This window comes from Elephantulus edwardii, unplaced genomic scaffold, assembly GCF_000299155.1.
Source record: "Elephantulus edwardii isolate Elephantulus edwardi_28Jun2011 unplaced genomic scaffold, EleEdw1.0 scaffold00096, whole genome shotgun sequence".
In the NCBI taxonomy this organism is placed as follows: domain Eukaryota; kingdom Metazoa; phylum Chordata; class Mammalia; order Macroscelidea; family Macroscelididae; genus Elephantulus; species Elephantulus edwardii.
In genome coordinates this window covers 12,015,803-12,036,494 of record NW_006399846.1, presented here as the reverse complement: position 1 = coordinate 12,036,494, position 20,692 = coordinate 12,015,803, and the positions used below count along the sequence as shown (strand labels likewise).

The 20,692-nt window shown below is 40.7% G+C and overlaps 1 protein-coding gene across 1 annotated transcript in view; it reads left to right on the top strand.

Moving 5' to 3' along the window:
- The first annotated feature begins 8,878 nt into the window (after positions 1 to 8,878).
- The window catches only part of CECR1 (cat eye syndrome chromosome region, candidate 1), a 36,155-nt gene continuing 24,341 nt past the window's right edge, over positions 8,879 to 20,692 (top strand). The window contains exons 1-3 of the mRNA XM_006891381.1: positions 8,879 to 9,200; positions 12,697 to 12,922; positions 14,311 to 14,521. Of these exons, the coding sequence (XP_006891443.1) occupies positions 8,879 to 9,200; positions 12,697 to 12,922; positions 14,311 to 14,521 (759 nt within the window). The remainder of the gene's footprint in view (positions 9,201 to 12,696; positions 12,923 to 14,310; positions 14,522 to 20,692) is intronic.

Sequence of the window (20,692 nt, the reverse complement as noted above, 5' to 3'; positions counted from 1 at the left end):
ATTCAGTGGGATTCCTCTATAGTAATAAAGAAAACACAGAGAAGAAAAATAAGAAGCAATATCATTTACAATGGCCAACCACAAATTGAGATACTTAGGAGTAAATCTAACTAGAGAAACAAAAGACCTTTGCAAAGAAAACGACAAAACACTTCTGTGATAAACAATTAAAGACCTATATAAATGGAAAAATGTCCCCTGTTCATGAATAGAAAGATTCAATATAGTGAAAATGACAATTCTACCAAAAGCAATCTACATGTTTAATGCAATCCTAATACAGACACCAAGTTCATTTTTCAAAGAGATAGAAAAGGCAGTTGGCAAATTTATTTGGAGAGGAAAAAGATCTCGAATAAGCAAAGGACTTATGAAAAACAAGTATGAAGTGAGAGGCACAGCACTACCTGATCTCAAAACCTACTACATAGCTGTAATAACCAAAACAACATGGTACTGCTATAATGACAGACAGCAATCATCAACAATCTGCATTATGCAGATGACACACCTTGCTTGCTGAAACTGAGGAGGACCTGAAGCACTTGCTGTAGAAGGTCAGGGACTGCAGTCTTCGGTATGGATTGAGACTCAATATCAAGAAAACAAAGATTCTCACAACTAGGCCGATTGGCAGCATCATTATGGATGGTGAAAAGATTGAGTTCACAGTTTTGGTTTGCTTGGATCCATAGTCAACACTCGTGGCACACCATATACAATGCCCCAAAAGAGATAAGGTGGGACCAAGCTTAGAAGGCCTAGACCATGGTATAGAAGAGCTGACAAATATAGCCAGAAATATATAACTAGAAGAGGATAAAATTGATGAATGGAATCTTCTGAAGATTAAGTCTCTATGTTTTTGTTGATTGCCTTCAAGTTGAGCACGACTCATAGTGATCCTATGAACAAAGGGCCTGAAGCCCCTCTACAACTATCGACATTTATCAAAGTTCATAGCGTTTCCAGAGGCATGTGGTTTAGGAAGTGGATGTCACTCCTGCTTCCAAACCTATCATAGTATGTTATTGTTGTTATATGCCATTGACTGCTCTGGGATGTATGGTGACCCAATGTACAACAGCTCTGAACTCTTCCCTGTCCTGCCAGTATCACTATTTCTGACAAACCAACCCCCATTGTTCCAGTGACTGTCTCAATCCATCTCATCCAAGGTCTCCCCTCTCCTGCACTGTCCATCCACCCTTCTGAGCATGATCTCCTTCTCTAAGAAGTGATCTCTCCTGACCATGTGGCCAAAGTAAGTGAGGTGGAGCTTAAAATCCTAGCTTACAAGGAGAGATTTGGGCTGACACAAAAGAATTTCCGGAAACAACATATGAGCAAGAAGCAATGGTGATGAAAGAGGAAATGCAGGCTGTTCTGAAGGACTTGGCCAAAAAATAAAGCCCCAGGAATTGATGAGAATTAAAATACCAGTTGACGTATTTCAGCAAACTGATGCTGCCCTGTATGTATTCACCAAGTTGTGCCAAGAAATCTGGAGGACAACTACTTGGTCATCTGATTGGAAGAGATCCCAATTTATTCCCATTCCAAAATAAGGTGACCTGACAGGATGTGGAAATTATGAAACAATGTCACTAATATAACACACTAGCAAAATCCTCCTGAAGATTATCCAGAAAAGACTTGAACAACACATTGACAGAGAACTACCAGAAATATAGGCTGGGTTTAGAAGAGGTTGTGGCACTAGAGACATTATTGACAATGTCAGATGGATCTTGGCAAAAAGCAGAGAGTACCAGAAGAATGTCTATCTGTGTTTCATTGACCATGCAAAAGCATTTAACTGTGTGGATCACAATAAATTGTAGCTAACCTTGAGGCAAATGGGGAGCTCAGAAAACTCGATTGTGCTTATATGAAACCTATACTTGGACCAAGAAGCAGTCCTCAGAACAGAGCAAGGAACCACTGCATGGGTCAAAATCAGGAAAGGAGTGCATCAGGGATGCATCCTGTCCCCATACCCTTTCAATCTGTATGCAGAACAGATCATTTGGGCAGCAGGGCTTTATGAGGAGGAGTGTGGCATCAAGATTGGAGGAAGACTTATTAACAACCTACAATATGCAGTGACACAACCTTGCTTGCTGAAACTGAGGAAGACCTGACGCACTTGCTGCAAAAGGTCAAGGACTGTGGTCTTCAAGATTAAAGCTCAATATCAAGAAGACAAAGATTCTCACTACTGGGCCACTTGGCAGCACCATAATAAGTGGAGAAGAGATTGAGGTTGTTAACAATTACAGCTTGCTCAGATCCACAATCAGCACTCTTAACACTAGCAGTCAGGAAATCAAAAGACAAATTGCATTGAGAAACTCTGCTGTCACGGACCTCTCCAGAATGCTGAAGAGCAATGATGTCAGTCTAGATACAAAGGTGTGCCTAATCCAGGCCACAGTCTTCTCAATTATGCTTCAAAGAGTTGGACTATGACTAAGCATGACAGAAGAATAGATGCCTTCAAGTTGTGGTACTTGAGAAGAGTCTTGAACATACCATGGACTGCCAAGAAAAATTCCTATATGCATCAAAAACTTAAGTAACATGGTGCAAAGAAAACCTGCTGATGGGGAAAAACATTTGGCAATACCATCTCAGACAAGGGTGTCCTAACAAAAGTTTACAGAATCCTACAGGGCCTCCAGAAGAAAAAGACTGATACAATTACAAAATGGGCAAAAGACATGGAAAGACTTTTCATAGAGGAAATAATTCAGATGGCCAATAGATACATAAAGAAATGCTCAAAATAACTGAAAATAAGAGAAAGGCAAATAAAAATCATAGTAAGATGTCATCTCATTTCAGAAGCAGTGGCAAAGTTTAACAGGACAGCAAGCAGTACATGTTTGAGAGGATGTGGAGAGATAAGAACCCTCATACACTGTTTCTGGAATTGTAAAATGGTACAACCATTCTGGAAGGCAGTTTGGTGTCTTCAAAAAGCTATTGTTACGTGTCAACGGGTCAACCATGACTCATAGCTACCTTATGAACAAAAGATCTGAGCCCTGTTCTATCCTGTGCTGTCCTCACACTTCCTGACACACAACAGCGCATTGCAGCAGTCACCGTATCAATCCATTTGGTTGACGGTCATCCTCTCCTTTGATGACTCTCCACCATTCCCAACACCGTGTCCTTCTCCAAGGAATAGCACCTCCTAGCAACATGCCCGAAGTATGGGAGGTGAAGCCTCACCATTCTTGCCTCCAAAGAGCACTCTGGCTGCACCCTCTTCAAGACATATCTGTTCATTCTCTTGGCTGTTCAGTGCTCCTCTCCACATCACAGCTCAAGGAGTCAATACTTCTTGCCATTCTTATTCATCTTCCAGGTCTTGGATGCATAGCAAGTAATTGAAAAGACTATGGCCTGAATCAGACACACATTAGTACTTAAACTGACATCATTACTCCTCGATAATTTGAGAGGTTCCTAACTGCAAATTTTTCCAGTACAATGCATCTCCTTATTTCCTGATTGCTGATACCACTGGTGTTAATTATAGATCCAAGCTAGAGGAAGCTGTTAACAGTTTCAGTCTCCTCTCCATTCATCATAACATTGTCTATTATCAGTCCAGTGGTAAGAATCTTTGTTTTGTTGACACTGAGTTGCAATTCATACTGAAGGCTTCATTCTTTTATCTTCTGCAATAAGTGCTTCAAGTCTTCCTCACTTTCAGCAAGCAAGGTTGTGTCATCTGCTTAACACAGTTTATTTATGAGTCTCCATCCAATCCTGATGCCACACTCTTCTTCACAGAGTCCATCTTCTTAGATAATTTGCTCAGCATACAGACTGAATAGGTATGATGAGAGAATAAACCCTGACACACCCCCTTTTTTACTTTTAAACCATGCAGAGTTCCCCTGCTGTTCACACAACAGCCTACTGGTCCAGGTATATGTTCTACATGAGCCAAATTAAGTGCTCTGGATTCCTATTCTTCTCTCTATGTCAGCCACAACTTGTTATGATGCACACAGTCAAATGCCTTTGCATAGTCAATAAAGCACAAATAGACAATCTCCTAGGGCCTATTTCTTGGAAAAGGACATCATGCTTAGAAAGGTGGAGGGATGGCAAAAGAGAAAACCCTTAGTGAGATGGATTGACACAGTGACTGCAGCTATGGGCTCAAGTATGTTTGGGATGATGAGGATGGCACAGGATAGGACAGGGTTAGATCTGTGGTTCATGGGGGAGTTATGAGTCATACTTAACTTGATGGCAGCTAACAACAACAACATGTAGCTAAACTGACTCAACAGCAATGAACTTTGAAAGTTATACATACACCCACACTCTGATCCACAAACACACTTAAATTCATGCATGTACATAAATACACATCAACATGTGCAAAAATCTTCCCCTTCACACAAAAACACACATATGTTGTTCTTCTTGTTGTTGTTGTTGTTAAGTGCCGTCAAGCCGCAGGCGACTCATAGCAACCCTATGAAAGGAGAGTCCTCAACACTTGGGTGCCTTTCATCCTCTCTCCAGGTTCATAGGGTTTCCCGAGGCAAGCTATTATGGAAGTGGATGCCACTCCTCCTTCCAAGCTTGTTTTAATCAGGGAGCTGAGACCGGTCCTTAGAGAGGGACATCATGCTTGGGAAGGTGGAGGGACAGCGCAGGAGAGGAAGGCCCTCTATGAGGTGGATTGATTCAGTGACTGGGATAATTGGGATGGGAGTGTCAGAGACAGTGCGATTGGCACAGGACAGAGCGGAGTTTAGGGCTGTTGTACATAGGGTCGCTATGAGTCGCAGGTGACTCGATGGCACATAACAACAACACCACCACCCCACTCTCTGTCCGCACTGGGTAGCCAACCATTAATGCATTTGACACATCAGTGTCACAGTGTTCAGCCTCACAGCAACCAAAAGTTTGCTGTAGGGCAACTTGTACACCAGGGTTATACGACCTAGAGGAATGTCTGAACAAAAACAATGAAAGACAGGCCTGAGGGCCGCAGATTAATAGTCACCCACCTTTGGTTTGGTAGTATCGTTTTTTTGTCCACTGGGCCAGCTGATCTCTCTCTCTGAAAACACACATATAGCATATCTAAAAATTCATACTCACAAAACCACATGGACTTATATATACATACACATGGATAACACCAGACACGAAAACACAGATCAATATGCAGATAAGCCCACACAAGTCCTCACCCAACTCATATAACAAAACCCTTCATGCACATAAATAGATAACTATACACAGAAACACATATAAACATAGACATACCCATATTTCCCCACAAACATACAAATAAACCTCCAAACATGGAAATACATATACACATGCTCATAAGCACATACCACACACTCTTGCTACGTAGGCCCTTTCAGACCCCTCTTCTTCCGTGCCTCACTGTGTAATAGGAGTCTGGAGTGAAGTGAAACTGGCCCTGACAGGAAGTGAAATAGCATGGTAAGTTTTTCGGGTGCTTTCAGACACAGCTGTTGGAGGACTGAGCAAACAGTCTACAGTCTCTGGAGCGGCTCTGAGGTAACTGGGAAGCCCAGGGGTTGAGGATCAGACTAGCCCTAGAGGTCCGGGCTTGGGAGCTGGGAGCTGGGGCCTTGGACTACGTTTGTCAGCATTTGCCCTCTCCCTCACAGTAAGTGGCTCTGTGACTCTGTCAGAAGGCAGAGCATAGGTTTCCCCACAACAGTCTTCTGAAAATAGTTGCTCATTCCAAGACTTTTACTAATTCACAGATGTATGCAGTCTTTTTCTTTGTTCTTAACCTAGAAATGGGTTTTATAAAAGGTTTTTATAAGAAAAAATTCTGTGGAGATAGAAAAGATGAGGTAGGCACAGCAATAAGTACTACTTAGCTCGTTTTTCCTTCTCTTTGAACTAATCCTGACAGATGTTCAAACTGTTATTATCTGGTAGGTGAGGAAAAGAATCCATACACTGTACCATATAACCCTGATTCCGTAATATTCTCATTTTCTTTCCTCCAGCTTTGAGGTACTTAGCTAGTCTGGAGAGAGTTCTGAAGCTGTATTCTCTAGGGAGTTGTGCTGCTAACTCAAAGGTGGGCCTCTCTGGCATTTCAAATGCACCAGCAGTTCTGTGGGAGAATGGAGGACTTTCTTCCTGTGCAGTTTACAGCCTCAGAAAACCCACTGGCAAGTCAGTTATGAGTCAGTTTTGTCCTGATTGTTGTGAGTTTTGAGCACTTTACTTAGGGAAAGTTGACCACGGGTGTTGACCAGAGGAAGGCAGTGCCATGGGGTAGGTAGCTTGGTAAGGCGGATGTAACTCTATTCTTGCTCTAGTGATTTCAAATAGACACAGACATTTTTTTAGTTGTAGCATGAGTAGAGATACAAAGACTTCATAAAATTGATGACTTTATACCACAAATGTGATACTGGAGGGAGTAAATAGTCATCTAGTTCTTCCTGACAGTCCCCTGGAATAAATTTATCAAAAAATTGATAGGGTAGCATAGTACTTTGTGTTCCTTATATGTTGGGCTCCTAACCAGCAAGTCATTGGTTTGAATCCACCAACATCTCTGATAGAGAAAGCTGAGATAATCTACTCCCATAAAGATTTACAGCCTTGGAACCCTGGTGGAATTAGGACTGACTCCACAGCACTGGATAATCAAACTGGAAAGAACTTTGCCTATAATCTAGTCCATTGATTACCTAATTTGACTTGTTGTTAAATTCTTGTACTTTTCTTTAATATTTTTCTTTAAATTAAATTACTTAAATTTAAATAACAATTTCCAAATCAAATACACTGCTGTCAAGTCAGTTTTAATTCATAGCTATTATATAGGATAGAGTAAAATCTTACAGGATTTTTAAGGTTGTAATATTTATGAAAGCCTACAGCTCCATTGATAGACAACATCATAGTAAATGGAGAAAAGACTAAAACTGTCAACAACTTCATCTTACTTGAATCCACAATAACTTGGTACCAGCAGTCAGGAGATCAGGATATATATTGCACTGGGAAAGTATGTAGTCAGGGGCCTCTACAAATTATTTCAGAGCAATGATGTCAGTTTGAGGACTAAGGTGTGCCTGATTCAAGCCATGGTTTTTTCAGTCACTTGATATGCATCTGAGAGCTGAACAATAAGGATGACAGAAGAAAAACTGATGCCTTTGACAGTGGTATTGGAGAAGAGTGCTGAAGATTCCATGGACTGCCAATAGAACAAACAAATATGTTTCAAAGAAGGTGCAGTCAGAGTGTTCCTTGGAGAAAAAGATGATAAAGTTTAATTTCATATACTTTGGAAAAATTGGTAAGAGAAGCTATTCCTTGAGAGGATATCAAGATAAAGGGAAGGGAAAGAAGAGGAAGACTTTCAACCAGTGGGTTGACATGGTGACTGCAGCAATGGGCTCATGAGTTCAGAGATTGTGAGGATGGCACAGAATAGGACAGGGTTCAGATCTGTTGTTTGGAGGGTCACTATGAGTCATACCCAACTTGACAGCACCTAGCAACAACTCTCCATTTTTCTTCCGCAGAGCATTTGCTGGCTTTGAACTGCTAATCTTTCAGTCAGCGGTCTAGTACTTTAATCACTGTGTCACTGGGCCTCCTTAGTCATGATATAATAGGTTTAATGTGCTGATTCACATGACTATATGCTTATCAAAGTAATTAATATTAATATTAATTTGTGAATCACTTGAAATAATGTTTTATTGATCATATCATGTTTAAAGACTGATAATTATTTAGAACTATATCCAAAATCTCCTAATTTACTCAATAAATATTTTCATTCTTTCCAATATATCAAAATCATACTTATTATTTGGTGCATATAATTCCAAATATTCAGAAACACAATGTACTTAAGCCCATTTTTTTAGTCCATCTTTCCAAGGATCTTCCTCTCTTCACTGACCTTCTATCTTCCTTAAATCTCTGCTCACTGCCAACCTGGACTAGCCATTCTCTGGAAATTTTAAATATTTTTCTAAGTGCCAATGTACTGCAATATCAAAATAGTTCGTGTTGGTGTGGCTATTACACATTGTGCTATGCTAGCTACTCAAGTCTTTTCAGTTTTGAGACTCAAGTCTTTTAGTCCTGGGATAATATCTTGTATTTTTATCTTATTATTTTCTCCCATTTATTTCTTCTTCTTTTCCTTCTGAAATATCTACTTGTTTGGCACTGGATGATTTTCTGGGCCAATATGCCTCTCATTTTATTTGTTTTTATTTTTTAAATGTTTTCTTCAGCTACATCTTTTATTTCTCTAAATTTTAGGATTACAGTTTTCTGAGTTTTAATTTCTAAGAGCTTTTTTGCATTCTCCATTTTTTGTAGCCTGTTACTGTTTTACGGACACAAGATTTTTTTCTTGTCTAAGGATATTGATTGTTCTTCTTTCGGATTTTTCCCCCCTTGCATTTCTATGTTGTTTTAAAGTCTTCTTGGTTCTTTCTCTATGTGTGTTTTAGTTTGATCTATGTGTGTATGGCTCTTTGATGTCAGTGACCTTCCTTGTAGATCCATTGTTCTCTGGCTATATTTAAAAGGAAACACTGAACATCTGATTTTAGTTTCTTTCCCACTGTGTGAGGAGAGCTTGTTGACTGAAAAGACGAGGAGACTGCATCTTTCTACACCTAAAGTCTTTCTTTAGGGGTCCAGAGAAAACTCTTTCAACGACCTCCCTGCTGAAGATTTGAGATGAGGTTGGAGAAGGGATGTAAGAGTTTCATGGTGAAATATGTGGGCTTTCACTTACTCCTTCTAGCTGTTCTTTAACTCCATTGAGTTTCCATCTGATCTGTTTCTTCTAGGTATCCCAATGTTGGTGGTGAGCCCATCTGGGCAGCCAGCCCTGCTGCTCCTGCTTTTGGCTCTGGTGTTGCCTTCTTCCTGCTCAGCCATATCCATAGACGAGGCACGGAATGAGCTGTTAAAAAGAGAGAAGATGGTACGACTTGGCGGACAGTTGGTGCTGAAGAAAGAAGAGGAAGAAGCCAATGGCAAACTCATGGCGCTCAAAAAGGCCGAGATAACTGAGGCCATGAGGACCCAGAATTTCCCACCCAGAATGCACTTTTTCCAGGCCAAGGAACTCATTGAGAAAAGTGAGGTGTTTCAGATTCTGAAGAAGATGCCAAAAGGTAAAGTTTGGAAAGGGGTGATTAGGGACCCTAGGGAGATGTAGAGAAATTTGGATCTACTCATTGGTGTTCTGTACTCTTTAGTGGTCTAAATAAAGACAGTATATAAAGAAGTCCTCAGCAAAGTAGCTGCAAATGCCCCTCAGTGACTCTGCTCCACTGTTCTCCCAGGCAAACCAAGAAGGACTTTTTAAGGAGAGCTTCTGGTTTATCACGGAAATGAAAAATCTTGCTTCTGAGAGGACCTGGTTTTGGAGAGACAGTAGCAGTGGTTAGGAAGAATCCTAAATGTTACAAGTCTTTCTTATCAAGGCTGGTGTTGTCATAAGACAGTGTCCAGAATAAAATAAGGTTGTCACACTACTTTATAGTATATATAGTATAAATCCTCCATAATAAACAATTATGCACAGATAGAGTAATTTTTTAATGATTATCAAGGATGTGAAAGGAAGGAGAGGGAAGAAAACATGAATAAATATCTATATAGGTACAGATTGTTTTATTGAGATTTTTAGTGAAAGTTTATAGAGAACTTGGATTTCCATTCATTCATTGTTGTCCATTTTTCTCCCTGTTCCCCTCTCGCCTCCAGTTTACTTTTTCTTTTGAAAAAAAAATTCTTTCTTTGTTATAAAGGTACATACTAAAATGAGTGAAGAGAATGGCAATATCCATAGGTGCATAATAAGCTTAATATCACTAAATAAAGACGTAGAGAAGTATAGAAGAATCAATGGAAATCAGAACTATAGGGAAGAATTAGGACATGTGTGATCATATTGAGATTATTGAAATTAATGTTATAGAACAAAAGAGGTATGAATGATTAAAGGAAAACTAATTTACTTTGTAAGCCTGTACTCAAATCACAAATCTATATCTATATCTTTATATCTCTTTATCCCTATATATCTATCTCTATCTCTTTTCTGTGTCTATCTCCATATCCATCTACATTTATATCTATCTATATAATACAGTGCCAGTGCCCAGGATCCATGTTGTTGTTGTTGTTGTTGCCTTTGAGTCAAGCACGACTTACAGCAACTCTATGAACAAGAGGCCTGAAGCCCCTCTACAACTATGGATATTTATCAAAGTTCATAGTGTTTTCAGAGGCATGTGGTTTAGGAAGTGGATGCCACTCCTGCTTCCAAACCTGTCATAGTATGTTATTGTTGTTATGTGCCATTGAGTCACCTGCAATGTACCTGATATACAGCATCTCTGAACCCTTCCCTTTCCTGATCCAGTCTCACTAATTCCAAGACACCAACTCCCATTGCCAGTTACTATGTCAATCCATTTCATAAGGGGTCTTCCTTTCCTGCTCTGTCCATCCACCCTTCTGAGCATGAAGTCCTTCTCCAAGGATTGATCTCTCCTGGTCACGTTCCCAAAGTAAGTGAGGCAGAGATTTGGCCTCCAAGGAGAGACTTGGTTTCACCCTCTCCAAGACAGACCTATTTGTTTTCTTGGCAGTCCATGGTATGTTCAAGACTCTTCTCAAGCACCACAACTTGAAGGCATCTATTCTTCTGTCATACTTAGTCATTGTCCAACTCTTTGAAGCATAACAAATAATTGAGAAGACCGTGGCCTGGATTAAGCACACCTTTGTATCTAGACTGACATCATTGCTCTTCAGCATTCTGGAGAGGTTCATGACAGCAGAGTTTCTCAATGCAATTTGTCTTTTGATTTCCTGACTGCTGGTGTTAAGAGTGTTGATTGTGGATTCAAGCAAGCTATAAGTGTTAACAACCTCAATCTCTTCTCCACCTATTATGGTGCTTCCAGTTGGCCCAGTGGAGAGAATCTTTGTCTGAGAGCCCTCTCCAATATCTTGATCAGGTAGCACCTTTCTCCCAGAAGGGCATCAGTGGCTACCTTAATCTTATCTTTCAGGAAAGGATATCTTTAGTCTCAAATCAACTTTGGGCCTGAGGACCAAAGGCCCGAGGGCCAAACAAACACCAATACAGTATCAGATCTAGAAGAGAACTGTCTGGACTTTGGAATTATCACATTGTGTAAGCAGTGTTGTTGTTGTGTACCATTAAATCAGAACTGACTCATAGATGTCCCTTCAATGAGTTTTGAGAGGCATTAAATCATATAGGAGGATCTTGCCTATCTTTCTCCTATGGAGCAGCTTGTGGATTCGAACCGCATGCTTTCAAGTTGGCAGTGTAGTTCCTTCCCAACCAGACCACTAGAGCCCCTCCCATGAAACATTATTATTCTCTTTATATCTTTCTGCTTATCTTTTAATCCAAGGACCCAGTTACCAAACAGCATACAACATGGTATTAGGATATTATGGGACAGTATAAACAAGTTTCCATGAATGGTTATGTGAAATTTAATATAAAACAGCAGTTTGCAGCACACTTTTCTATACTTAGTCTTACTTGAATATCATAAACAGATATAAATAAAAAGAATTGTGAGGCTGGTCAAGTAGATCTTATTTCCAGTTGATGGGGAACATAAGGTTTAGAATGGGTGAAGCATCAGCCCCACATACTTAGGACAGCTGTCACTGGTTCAGTGTCAAGGTCAAGTGCTGGGTGGGACAACAAGAAGAAGAGGATGGTATACACTGGGCATGGACAAGTACTGGGGTTAAAACTGATGGAACTTTGTAAGAAAACTAGTATAATATAAAAATTAAAAAGAAAACAAACCACAATTGTTAAAAAAAAAAAGCAACCCCAAAACTGGTAGAAGTCTGCAAGGTCAGAATGGGGCCCAGAATGTCAAAGTCTACAATTCAGAAGCTCCACAGGCTTTGGTTTGTGACAGAGAGAAAGGAAAAGGAGCCAACAGGGGGATGGGGGACTGAGGAATAGAGTAAGAGGTCAACGGACAATTAAGTAAACAGGGTCAGGGCATCCACAGAACACTGTTACTAATATCCCTTTAAATAGTGTTTGTGTTTTTTGGTTTTTTTTTTTAATTTTACTCTCTATTTTGTTGTTGCTGTGTACCGCCAAATCAGATCCGACTGGCACAGGAGGAGATTGCCCCTCCTTTTCCATCAGAACATCTGGTGGATTTGAACTACATGCCTTCGGGATTGTAGCCCAGCTTCTTGCCACTAGGCCACCAGAGCTCCTTTTCACATAGTATTGAATGGCAAAGCTTCACTTAAAGACTTGAGTTCTGAACAGAGAGCTAGAAACTGATTTAAACCATAGTCTTTTAATTTTATGCCCATTGCTCTCCTCAGCACACCCCTGGTTTCTAGTGAGGGAGGAAGAAGAGAGGGCACCCCATTTTGCTAGAATAAGTAAGACAGTGGTCATATTAAGAAGAGAAAAGGCAAGGAATAGATCAGTAATTACCTAATGTGAGAAAGGTATATTATAATTATTTTTTTTTACAGAGGAACTTGACTAGATAAAAACTCTTAAGACTCCATTAACACGTCCTGAAGTCCAGACTTTTCTTGTTTTGCTCCCTCACCTCTTTATTTTTCCCATTGCAGGGGCTGCCTTACATCTCCACGACTTTGGCATCCTGGATGTGGACTGGCTAGTAAGAAATGTCACCTACAGGCCGTACTGTCATTTCTGTATCACTCCCAAGGGTATCCTGAAGTTCAAGTTTATTCGCCCACCTGCCCCTCCTCCTGATAAAGAAGACTGCTCAGAGTGGATTTTGCTGGAGGACCACAGAAGAAAGCTGGAGAATGTCACTGATTTTGACAACAAGTGAGTGGTGATCCTGAAAGCAGGCCTTGCACACCTGTTGCAGGTAACGGGCAGTGTGCAAGTGCATCTCACTTGGTTTAGACTCTTAACATAAAAATCTGACTCTAACAAAAATCAAAAAGCATTTTCTTTCTAACTCTACTTGCCCCACAAAAGCATCTGATGCATTTTCTTTCAATAGTTAAGTTCCTGGTGCATTTTAAAATCTGATTGGATCAACAACTCTGTTGTATGAGATTTGTCTTGATGCTCAGTGCGACCAGGAAAAAGAAATGTCCACCTTCTGGGATGATGACAGTTCAACTGGCAGATAAAACTATTTAAAAACATTATAAAGCAACTTTGTACTATACTTATGTGGTGTTGTTATTAAGAGCCATCATGTCAAGTATGACTCATGTTTTGTTGTTAGATGTTGAGTTGATTCTGACTCATAGCTCCCTATGTACGACATCTCTGAACCCTGGTCTATCTTGAGTGAATTTCATTGTTTCTGACACACCTACATCCATTACTCCAGTCTCTGAGTCAATCCATCTCATCCACTATCTCTTGCACTATCCCTGCACCCTCCCAAACATGTTGTACCTCTTCAAGGACTGTTCCCTCCTTGCAATATGCCCAAAGTATGTCAGCCAGAGCTTTAAAATCCTTGCTTCCAAGGAGCTGCCTGGTTTCATAGTGACCTTATAAACAACAGATCTGAATCTTGCACTATCCTCATTATCTCTGACACACTTGAATATATTTATATTATTATATGTTGTTGTCCAGGGTCACACAGCTCATAAATGGATATAAGCCTGGATCATATGGCCCCAAATACATGATTATTGTTATATCAGCCCAAGAAGGTGTTTGAGTAGCTCAAGGAGTTCTCAGTCAGCTATTAACCTAAAGTCCATCCCTCTCTAACAGTAAAAAAGCAAGATAATGGACAAACTCCTGCTATGTGGTTTACAGCCTCAGAAGCCAATGAAGGGTCAGCTATGGATCCATTCATTCATCGGATTGTCATGTGCCAGAGTCCACTCAATGGCAACAAGGTTTTTGGGTTGGTTTTTGTTTGTTTTCTTACCACCTAAAGAAGTTTTGGTCTCTATACACGTACTTTGTGAGGGTCAGGTAGGCTAAACAAATGGAGGAGAATGGGAGAGCCTTACTGAATGAGACTCACTCATGAACTCCTGGAAAGTGCAGTGCTGTCAGCAAGTGTCATAGGGTAGAAGCCTTGGGTTATTCATGCTTCCCCTTGCCCCCTGTTTAGCATCCTCACTGTGACAAACCCTGTTTTGCTTCTGGATGAGAGAAGCAAAGCATCTGGAAATCTTAACAGGTCTCTGTGCACGATGACCTCACCTCCCCCCATCCCCTTGTTTCCTGGACAGACTGCTGAAGACTTTTACTCTGGTGACGGAGAACCCCGAGGTGGCTTATTTAGACCAAAATGTGATTTGGGCAAAGTTTGAAATCATCTTCCTCACCATCTCTGGCCTTGTCAGTTATGCACCAGTGTTCAGAGACCACATCTTCCGGGGCCTGGAGGAGTTCTACCTGGACAATGTCATGTACCTGGAGCTCCGGGCCACGCTGCTTCCGGTGAGCCCACCCTTTTCTCCTCCCCACTCCTCTTCCTGGGCTTGACTTTCAGACTTTATCCTGAGGGTCTTCATAGTGTTTTCACTCTAGTGCTAAGTGCTTGTGAATCCATTCTCCAGGTCACCGGTACAAGGGGACTTCAGAATGGACTGGGTTAGCCCAAGCAAAACTGTGACCATCACCCTCACTGCCCTTCTCCCTTCCCTGGACACACAGCACTTCTGGGTCCTTGGGCTTCCCTGGCCTGGAATTCTAAGGAAGGCCTTCTGCTGAGGCCTTTCTTGACATGTCTTCTTTCAGATCCTCAAGTCTCTTAGGACAATGTTTATGGTCAGCAGATAGCTGATGAGTTTGGTCATGGATCTAGTTCATCGTGACAGTGGGGGGAAAGAGCCCCTGAGGGACCCTTTTTGTGCCGCATAGCAGCATTTTAGGTGAGGTCCTCTGTGGGTAGTTTATGACTTGAGACTGACTCAATAGCAACGTGTTTGATTAGACATTCTATGGGTAGTGTAATCATTGTTGCTAGACATAGATCTGGGGCAAGGTTAATACATAGCAAAATAGGTTTCACTCAAGTATACTTGTTTTTAAAGAGCAGCTGGTAGACCGTTTGTGCCCTTCCGGTCTCCCCTATGGCCGTGACAGTAGTTTCTAATGGAGCCCAGAGCGTTACTGTTGTGGTTTGCCAGTGCTGACTGGGATGTCTGTAAGGAAAGAGAGGCTGTAGGGCTCACTTCCTTCTTTCACAGCCTGGGACTCCTCCCTCCCTAGCAGGGTCTGCTCAGCGTCAAGACCTTGGAGGCTCCATTAGGATCGAAAGAAGCCTTCTTCCTGCCCTTCCTGCCTTCTGAGTACAGTCAACTCTCACTGCTGTTTCCTGTCCTAACAAGAAACTTCCTCACTGATTTCCTTTCAGCCTTTCTATATCCAACCTCTTCTTTACTCTCCCTGAAGTATGCTTTATTGTGATTCCCAAGTGTTGGTGGAATAATGTTCAAACTCTTTGCTTTTAGGGCGTGACTCCAACACACAGTGTTTTCCCTATTCCAACCTTATTTGTCAATCTTCCTGCCCCTCTCTTTTGTGTTCCCTTGCTCCCTTTTCTTCATTTACTTGTCAAACATCTGCAAGCACCTATCTTCTGACAGATCCTATGCTAAGTGCTGGGTGAGCCAAGGCATATGTAAGTTAGGATTGGTGCACAATTTCTCACCAGGAGACCAGGAGATAAAGAAATAGTTGTAGTTAATGTTCATGTTGAAGAATTATTTATGGAAGATGATGAGAATACAAAGAAGGAAGTAACCAGTGTTAACCTTTTTTTTAAAAAAATGAGAATAATTTATATTTAGAATTAGCCAGCTAGACTCAGTTTAGAGGATCCCAATTTTGTTGGCAACATCCAAAGCATCATAGTCAGGAGCAAGTCGAACATAGGCCTTCTTTCTGTTAGGTCTAATCAAGGTCTAACCCTTGGTCACATCAATGTCATAGAGCTTCTTTACAGCTTGTTTAATGTGGTGCTTGTTGGCCTTGACATCCACAATGAACACAAGGTATTGTTATCTTCCATCTTCTTCATGGTTGACTCAGTTGTCATGGGAAACTTGATGATGGTATAGTGATCAAGCTTGTTTATCCTGGGGGTGCTCTTCTGAGGGTATTTGGGCTGCCTTTGCAGTCTCAGCATCTTAGGTCTCCAGAAGGTGTTTGTCCAGAGGTGCACTGTCTGGAAATTGAATCCCGTCTTCCTTGTGTAAGGTAAGAATCCCATCACTGAACCTCTGGTGTCTCTGTTCAATTTTAGAGTAAGGAAACCAACTTAGGGAGTCAGAGTATTGCAATACATTTATTTCTAACAACCAACAAATGAAAGCCACATGGGATTCTTATCCCATTGTGCATGGGGAACTCTAGGAGTTGGTGGCAACTCTGTGGTATAGTATGTAGTGAATTGTGCCACTAACCCCAAGGCTGTGTGTCTTTGGTGGTTCAAGGCCATCAAAGCTCTGGAGAAAGGGATGGGGTTGGGAGTGTCAGGGTAGTGGTGGTGGAGAAAAGATAGTCTCCTCCCACTGTGATTTACAGCTCAGAAGTTCACTCTGCATAAATAATTCAAAGCCTTCTTAGTAAAGAATACACTGCCCAAAAGAAAACACCAAACCCAAGTGCACTGCTGTCAAGTCATTCAGACTCAAAGCAATCCTATAGGACAGAATAGAATTGCAACATAAAGTTTCCAAGCCCCTTAGTATTTATGCATGAAAACTGCTATTTAGTTCCTCCCTGTGGCAGCTGGTGGTTTTGAAACACAGACCTTTTTGTTAATAGTCAAACAATTTAACTACTGTGGCACAAGGCCTGCACATTCCATTAGAACCAGTTATTCTCAGTAGTGGAATTGCTGGGTCAAATGGTATCTCTATTTGCAACTTTTTGAGAAAGCGCCATACTGCTTTCCACAGGGGTTGCACCATTTTACACTCCCACCAACAGTGAATCAGGGTTCCAGTTTCTCCACAACCTCGCCAGCATTTGTTGCTTGCTGTTCTGTTAAATTTTGCTATTTTGACTGGGGTGAAATGATATCTCATAGTTGTTTTAATTTGCATCTCTCTTAGGGCTAGGGATTTTGAGCATTTCTTCATGTGTTTGTTAGCCATCTGAATGTCGTCTTTGGTGAAGTGCCTGTTCATATCCTGTGCCCATTTTTCTATTGGATTATTTACCTTTATCTTGTTGTGGTGCTCAAGTATTTCATAAATTCTGGATATAAGTCCCTTATCTGATATGTTATTACCGAATACTTTTTCCCAGTCAGTGGCTTCCCTTTTTACCCTACTGGAGAAGTTTTTGGATGTGCATAGGGATTTGAGTCTTAGAAGGTCCCATTCATCTATGTAATCTTCTCCTGGTTGTAGCTTTTCCAGGATACTGGGAAGACTGTTTATGTTGTGGATTAGGACTTCTAGTGTTGTTCCTAGCTTTTCTGTAATGAATTTTATAGTTGGAAACAACCTAAGTGCCCATCAACAAACGAATGGCTAGAGAAGCTGTGGTATATTCGCACAATGGAATACTATGCTGCATTAAAAAACAAGGAACTCATGCAATATTATTCAAAATGGTTGACTCTGGAGAACATTATGCTGAGTGAAATATCCCAGTCACAAAAGGACAAATATTACATGACGCCACTGTTGTAGAATGGGACTGTCCTTGGGGTTAGGGAGACACTGAGTAAGATGGGTTCAATAATGTATACTGCACTGAAGCAGAGGAGGGAGAGAACCGTCTAAAAGAGAGATGTAACTGGGTATTTCTGTCATCACAGGAGACTAGGGCGAGGGCTGCATGGTGGAGGGGACCTTGGGGAGGGTTTGTAAAACAATGAAAGAATCTTTTCTTTTACTTTTCCATAATTTTTGGACTCATGTACTTATAACTTGTTAGTCAAATTTGTGTCTTCTAGGTTGCAACACCCCCATGATACATCTTGAAGGATATGTACATGTACAGCCAAGCACAATCAATAAGAGTGCATCTGAATTCCAAAAAAAAAAAAAAAGAACCAGTTATTCTATTTTTTTGAGAGCATCATAGTACCTTTTCTCTTGGTAGAAGACAAAGTTACCTCAAGTCTCAGTAAGGTCTAACTGGGCCCTGAAAAGTCCAGACTCCCAGGATACTTTACATTACCTCCACCTGGATCTCTTGTTTGTTGAACAGTTTAGTGATCTGCACACAGACTCATGTCCCTATTTCTGAGTTCTCCCCCTGCCTTTTTTATTATTATTTGATTGATACATCTCTTTCCACCTTTTGATGTTTGATTTTTTTTCTTGATAGATGGTGAAGAGATTGAGATTGTTAACAGCTTTAGTTTGCTTGGTTCCACAATCAACATTCTCGGTACCAGCAGCCAGGAAACCAAAAGATTAATTGCATTGGGAAGGTTTATGTTCAGGGACCTCTCCAGAGTATTGAAAAGCAATGATGTCAGTCTGGAGACTAAAGTGCATTTGATCCAAGCCATAGTCTTTGCAATTACTTGCTATGCATCAGAAAGCTGGATGATGACTAGGGATGATAGAAAGAGAATCGATGCCTTTGATATGTGGTGCTGGAGAAGAGTATTGAATGGACTGGCAGGAGAACAGTTTGTCCTAGAGAGGGTGAAACCAGACTCCTCCTGGAGGTAAGGATTCTATTCTGAAGTTCCATCTGACATACTTTGGGCATGTTGCAAGGAGGATCCAGTCCTTGTAGAAGGACATCATGCTTGGAAAGGTGGGGGAACAGCGTAAGAGAGGAAGACTCTCGATGAGATGGATTGATTCAGTGACTGGGGTAATGAGGGTAGGTGTGTCAGAGACAATAATGTTGGCACAGGATAAGGCAGGTTTCAGGGCTGTTGTACTGAGGGTTGCTTTGAGTCACAAACTACTCAATGGGCACAAAACAACAAGAACAAGGACTTCCAGAATCCCCCATATTGTGGAGTGTTTCAAGCGTTCATTGTTTTTCAGTGCTGCATAATATTTCATTGTATGAATGTACCATACTTTTCCTATCCATTTGTTTGTTGATGGGCATGGGTTGCTTCCATTTCTTTATTATTGTGAATAATGAATGCAACAATAAACAAGGGTGTGCATACATCTATTTGAGTTGTGGCTTTGGTTACTTTAGGGTATATTCTCAACTGGTGTTTCTGTTTCCAACTTTTTTTAGAAAGTGCCAGACCACCTTTCATAATGGCTGTACCATTTTACATTCCCACTAGTGGTATGAGTTCCATTTTCTCCATAACTTCACTAGCATTTGTTGTTTGCTGCCCTGTTGAACTTTGTGCTATTGTTTTTGGGGTGAGATATTTCATAGTTGTTTTGATTTGCATCTTTCTGATAGCTAGGGATGTGTGTGTGTGTGTGTGTGTATACTGTCAATTTGGATATGACTGGTACAGGAGGAGATTGTCCCTCCTTCTTCAGCAGAGCATCTGGTGGATTCGAACCACTCGCCTCTGGGATTGCAGTGCAACTTCTTGACACTAGGCCACTAGAATTCCCTGGGTTGTTTTAGGGTTTTTTTAATAATAATTATTCCATATGTATATTTTTAAAATTACAAAATTCTGATTCACAGTTTTTTCATCTAAATCACAGGCATGAGTTAGAAATATAGCTTTGGTGTGTCGCAGTATTCAAGTGTTAAAAGCTTCAGAAGTAACTGGAGTTGGATCACCTTAATCTGTAAATGACTTCTGCACCAAACCCAAGGGGTTAGCAGGCTGGACTTTTGGGCTATGTACCAAGGAGTGAGAAGATGAAAACACACTCATAGGTAGGGATTTTGAACATTTCTTCCTATGTTTGTTTGCTTTATGAATTACTTCTTTGGTGAAGTTTCTGTCTATTCATACCCTGTTCCCATTTTATAATTGAGTTTTTTACCTTTTGCTTGTTGAAATGCTGGAGTATTCTATAAATTTTAGATATAAGTCTCTTAGCAGCTATGTGATCACCAAATATTTTTCCCAGTCTGTGGGTTTCCTTCTTATCCTGTAGGAGAAGTTTCTTGATGTACATAGGGATTTGATTCTTAGAAGGTCCCATTCATCTCTTTTAGTCTCTTCTGGTTGTAGGTTTTTGTTACGCTTGGAAGACTGTTCATGCTGTGGACTAGGGCTTCTAGAGTTCTTCCTAGCTTTTCTCTGATGAATTTTATAGACTTTGTTTTTACTTCTAGGTCTGTGATCCACCTTGAGTTATTTTTTAATGTATGATGTGAGGTATTGATCTTGCTTAAGTTTTCTGCAGATGGTTTTTCAATTTTGCTAATACTATTTGTTAAAGAGACTGTCATTTCCCCACTTACCTGATTTCAACTCCCTGTCAAAGATCAGGTGACCATCAATAGTTGAGCTGTATTCCTGAGTTCTTGAGAGTCACACTTGATTCTTTAGAAGAATCTTCATTGGTTTTATGAGCAGAATAGGAACTACTTCACTTAAAAACAAACACAAAACTTCATTCAAGAAAAGCTTGGAAAAACTTTAGTAGTCCTAATGCACAACATAAAGAGTCTTCCCAGTATTCTGAAAAATTTACAACCAGGAGAAGATAAAATAGATGAATGGGACCTTCTAAGAATCAAATCCCTATG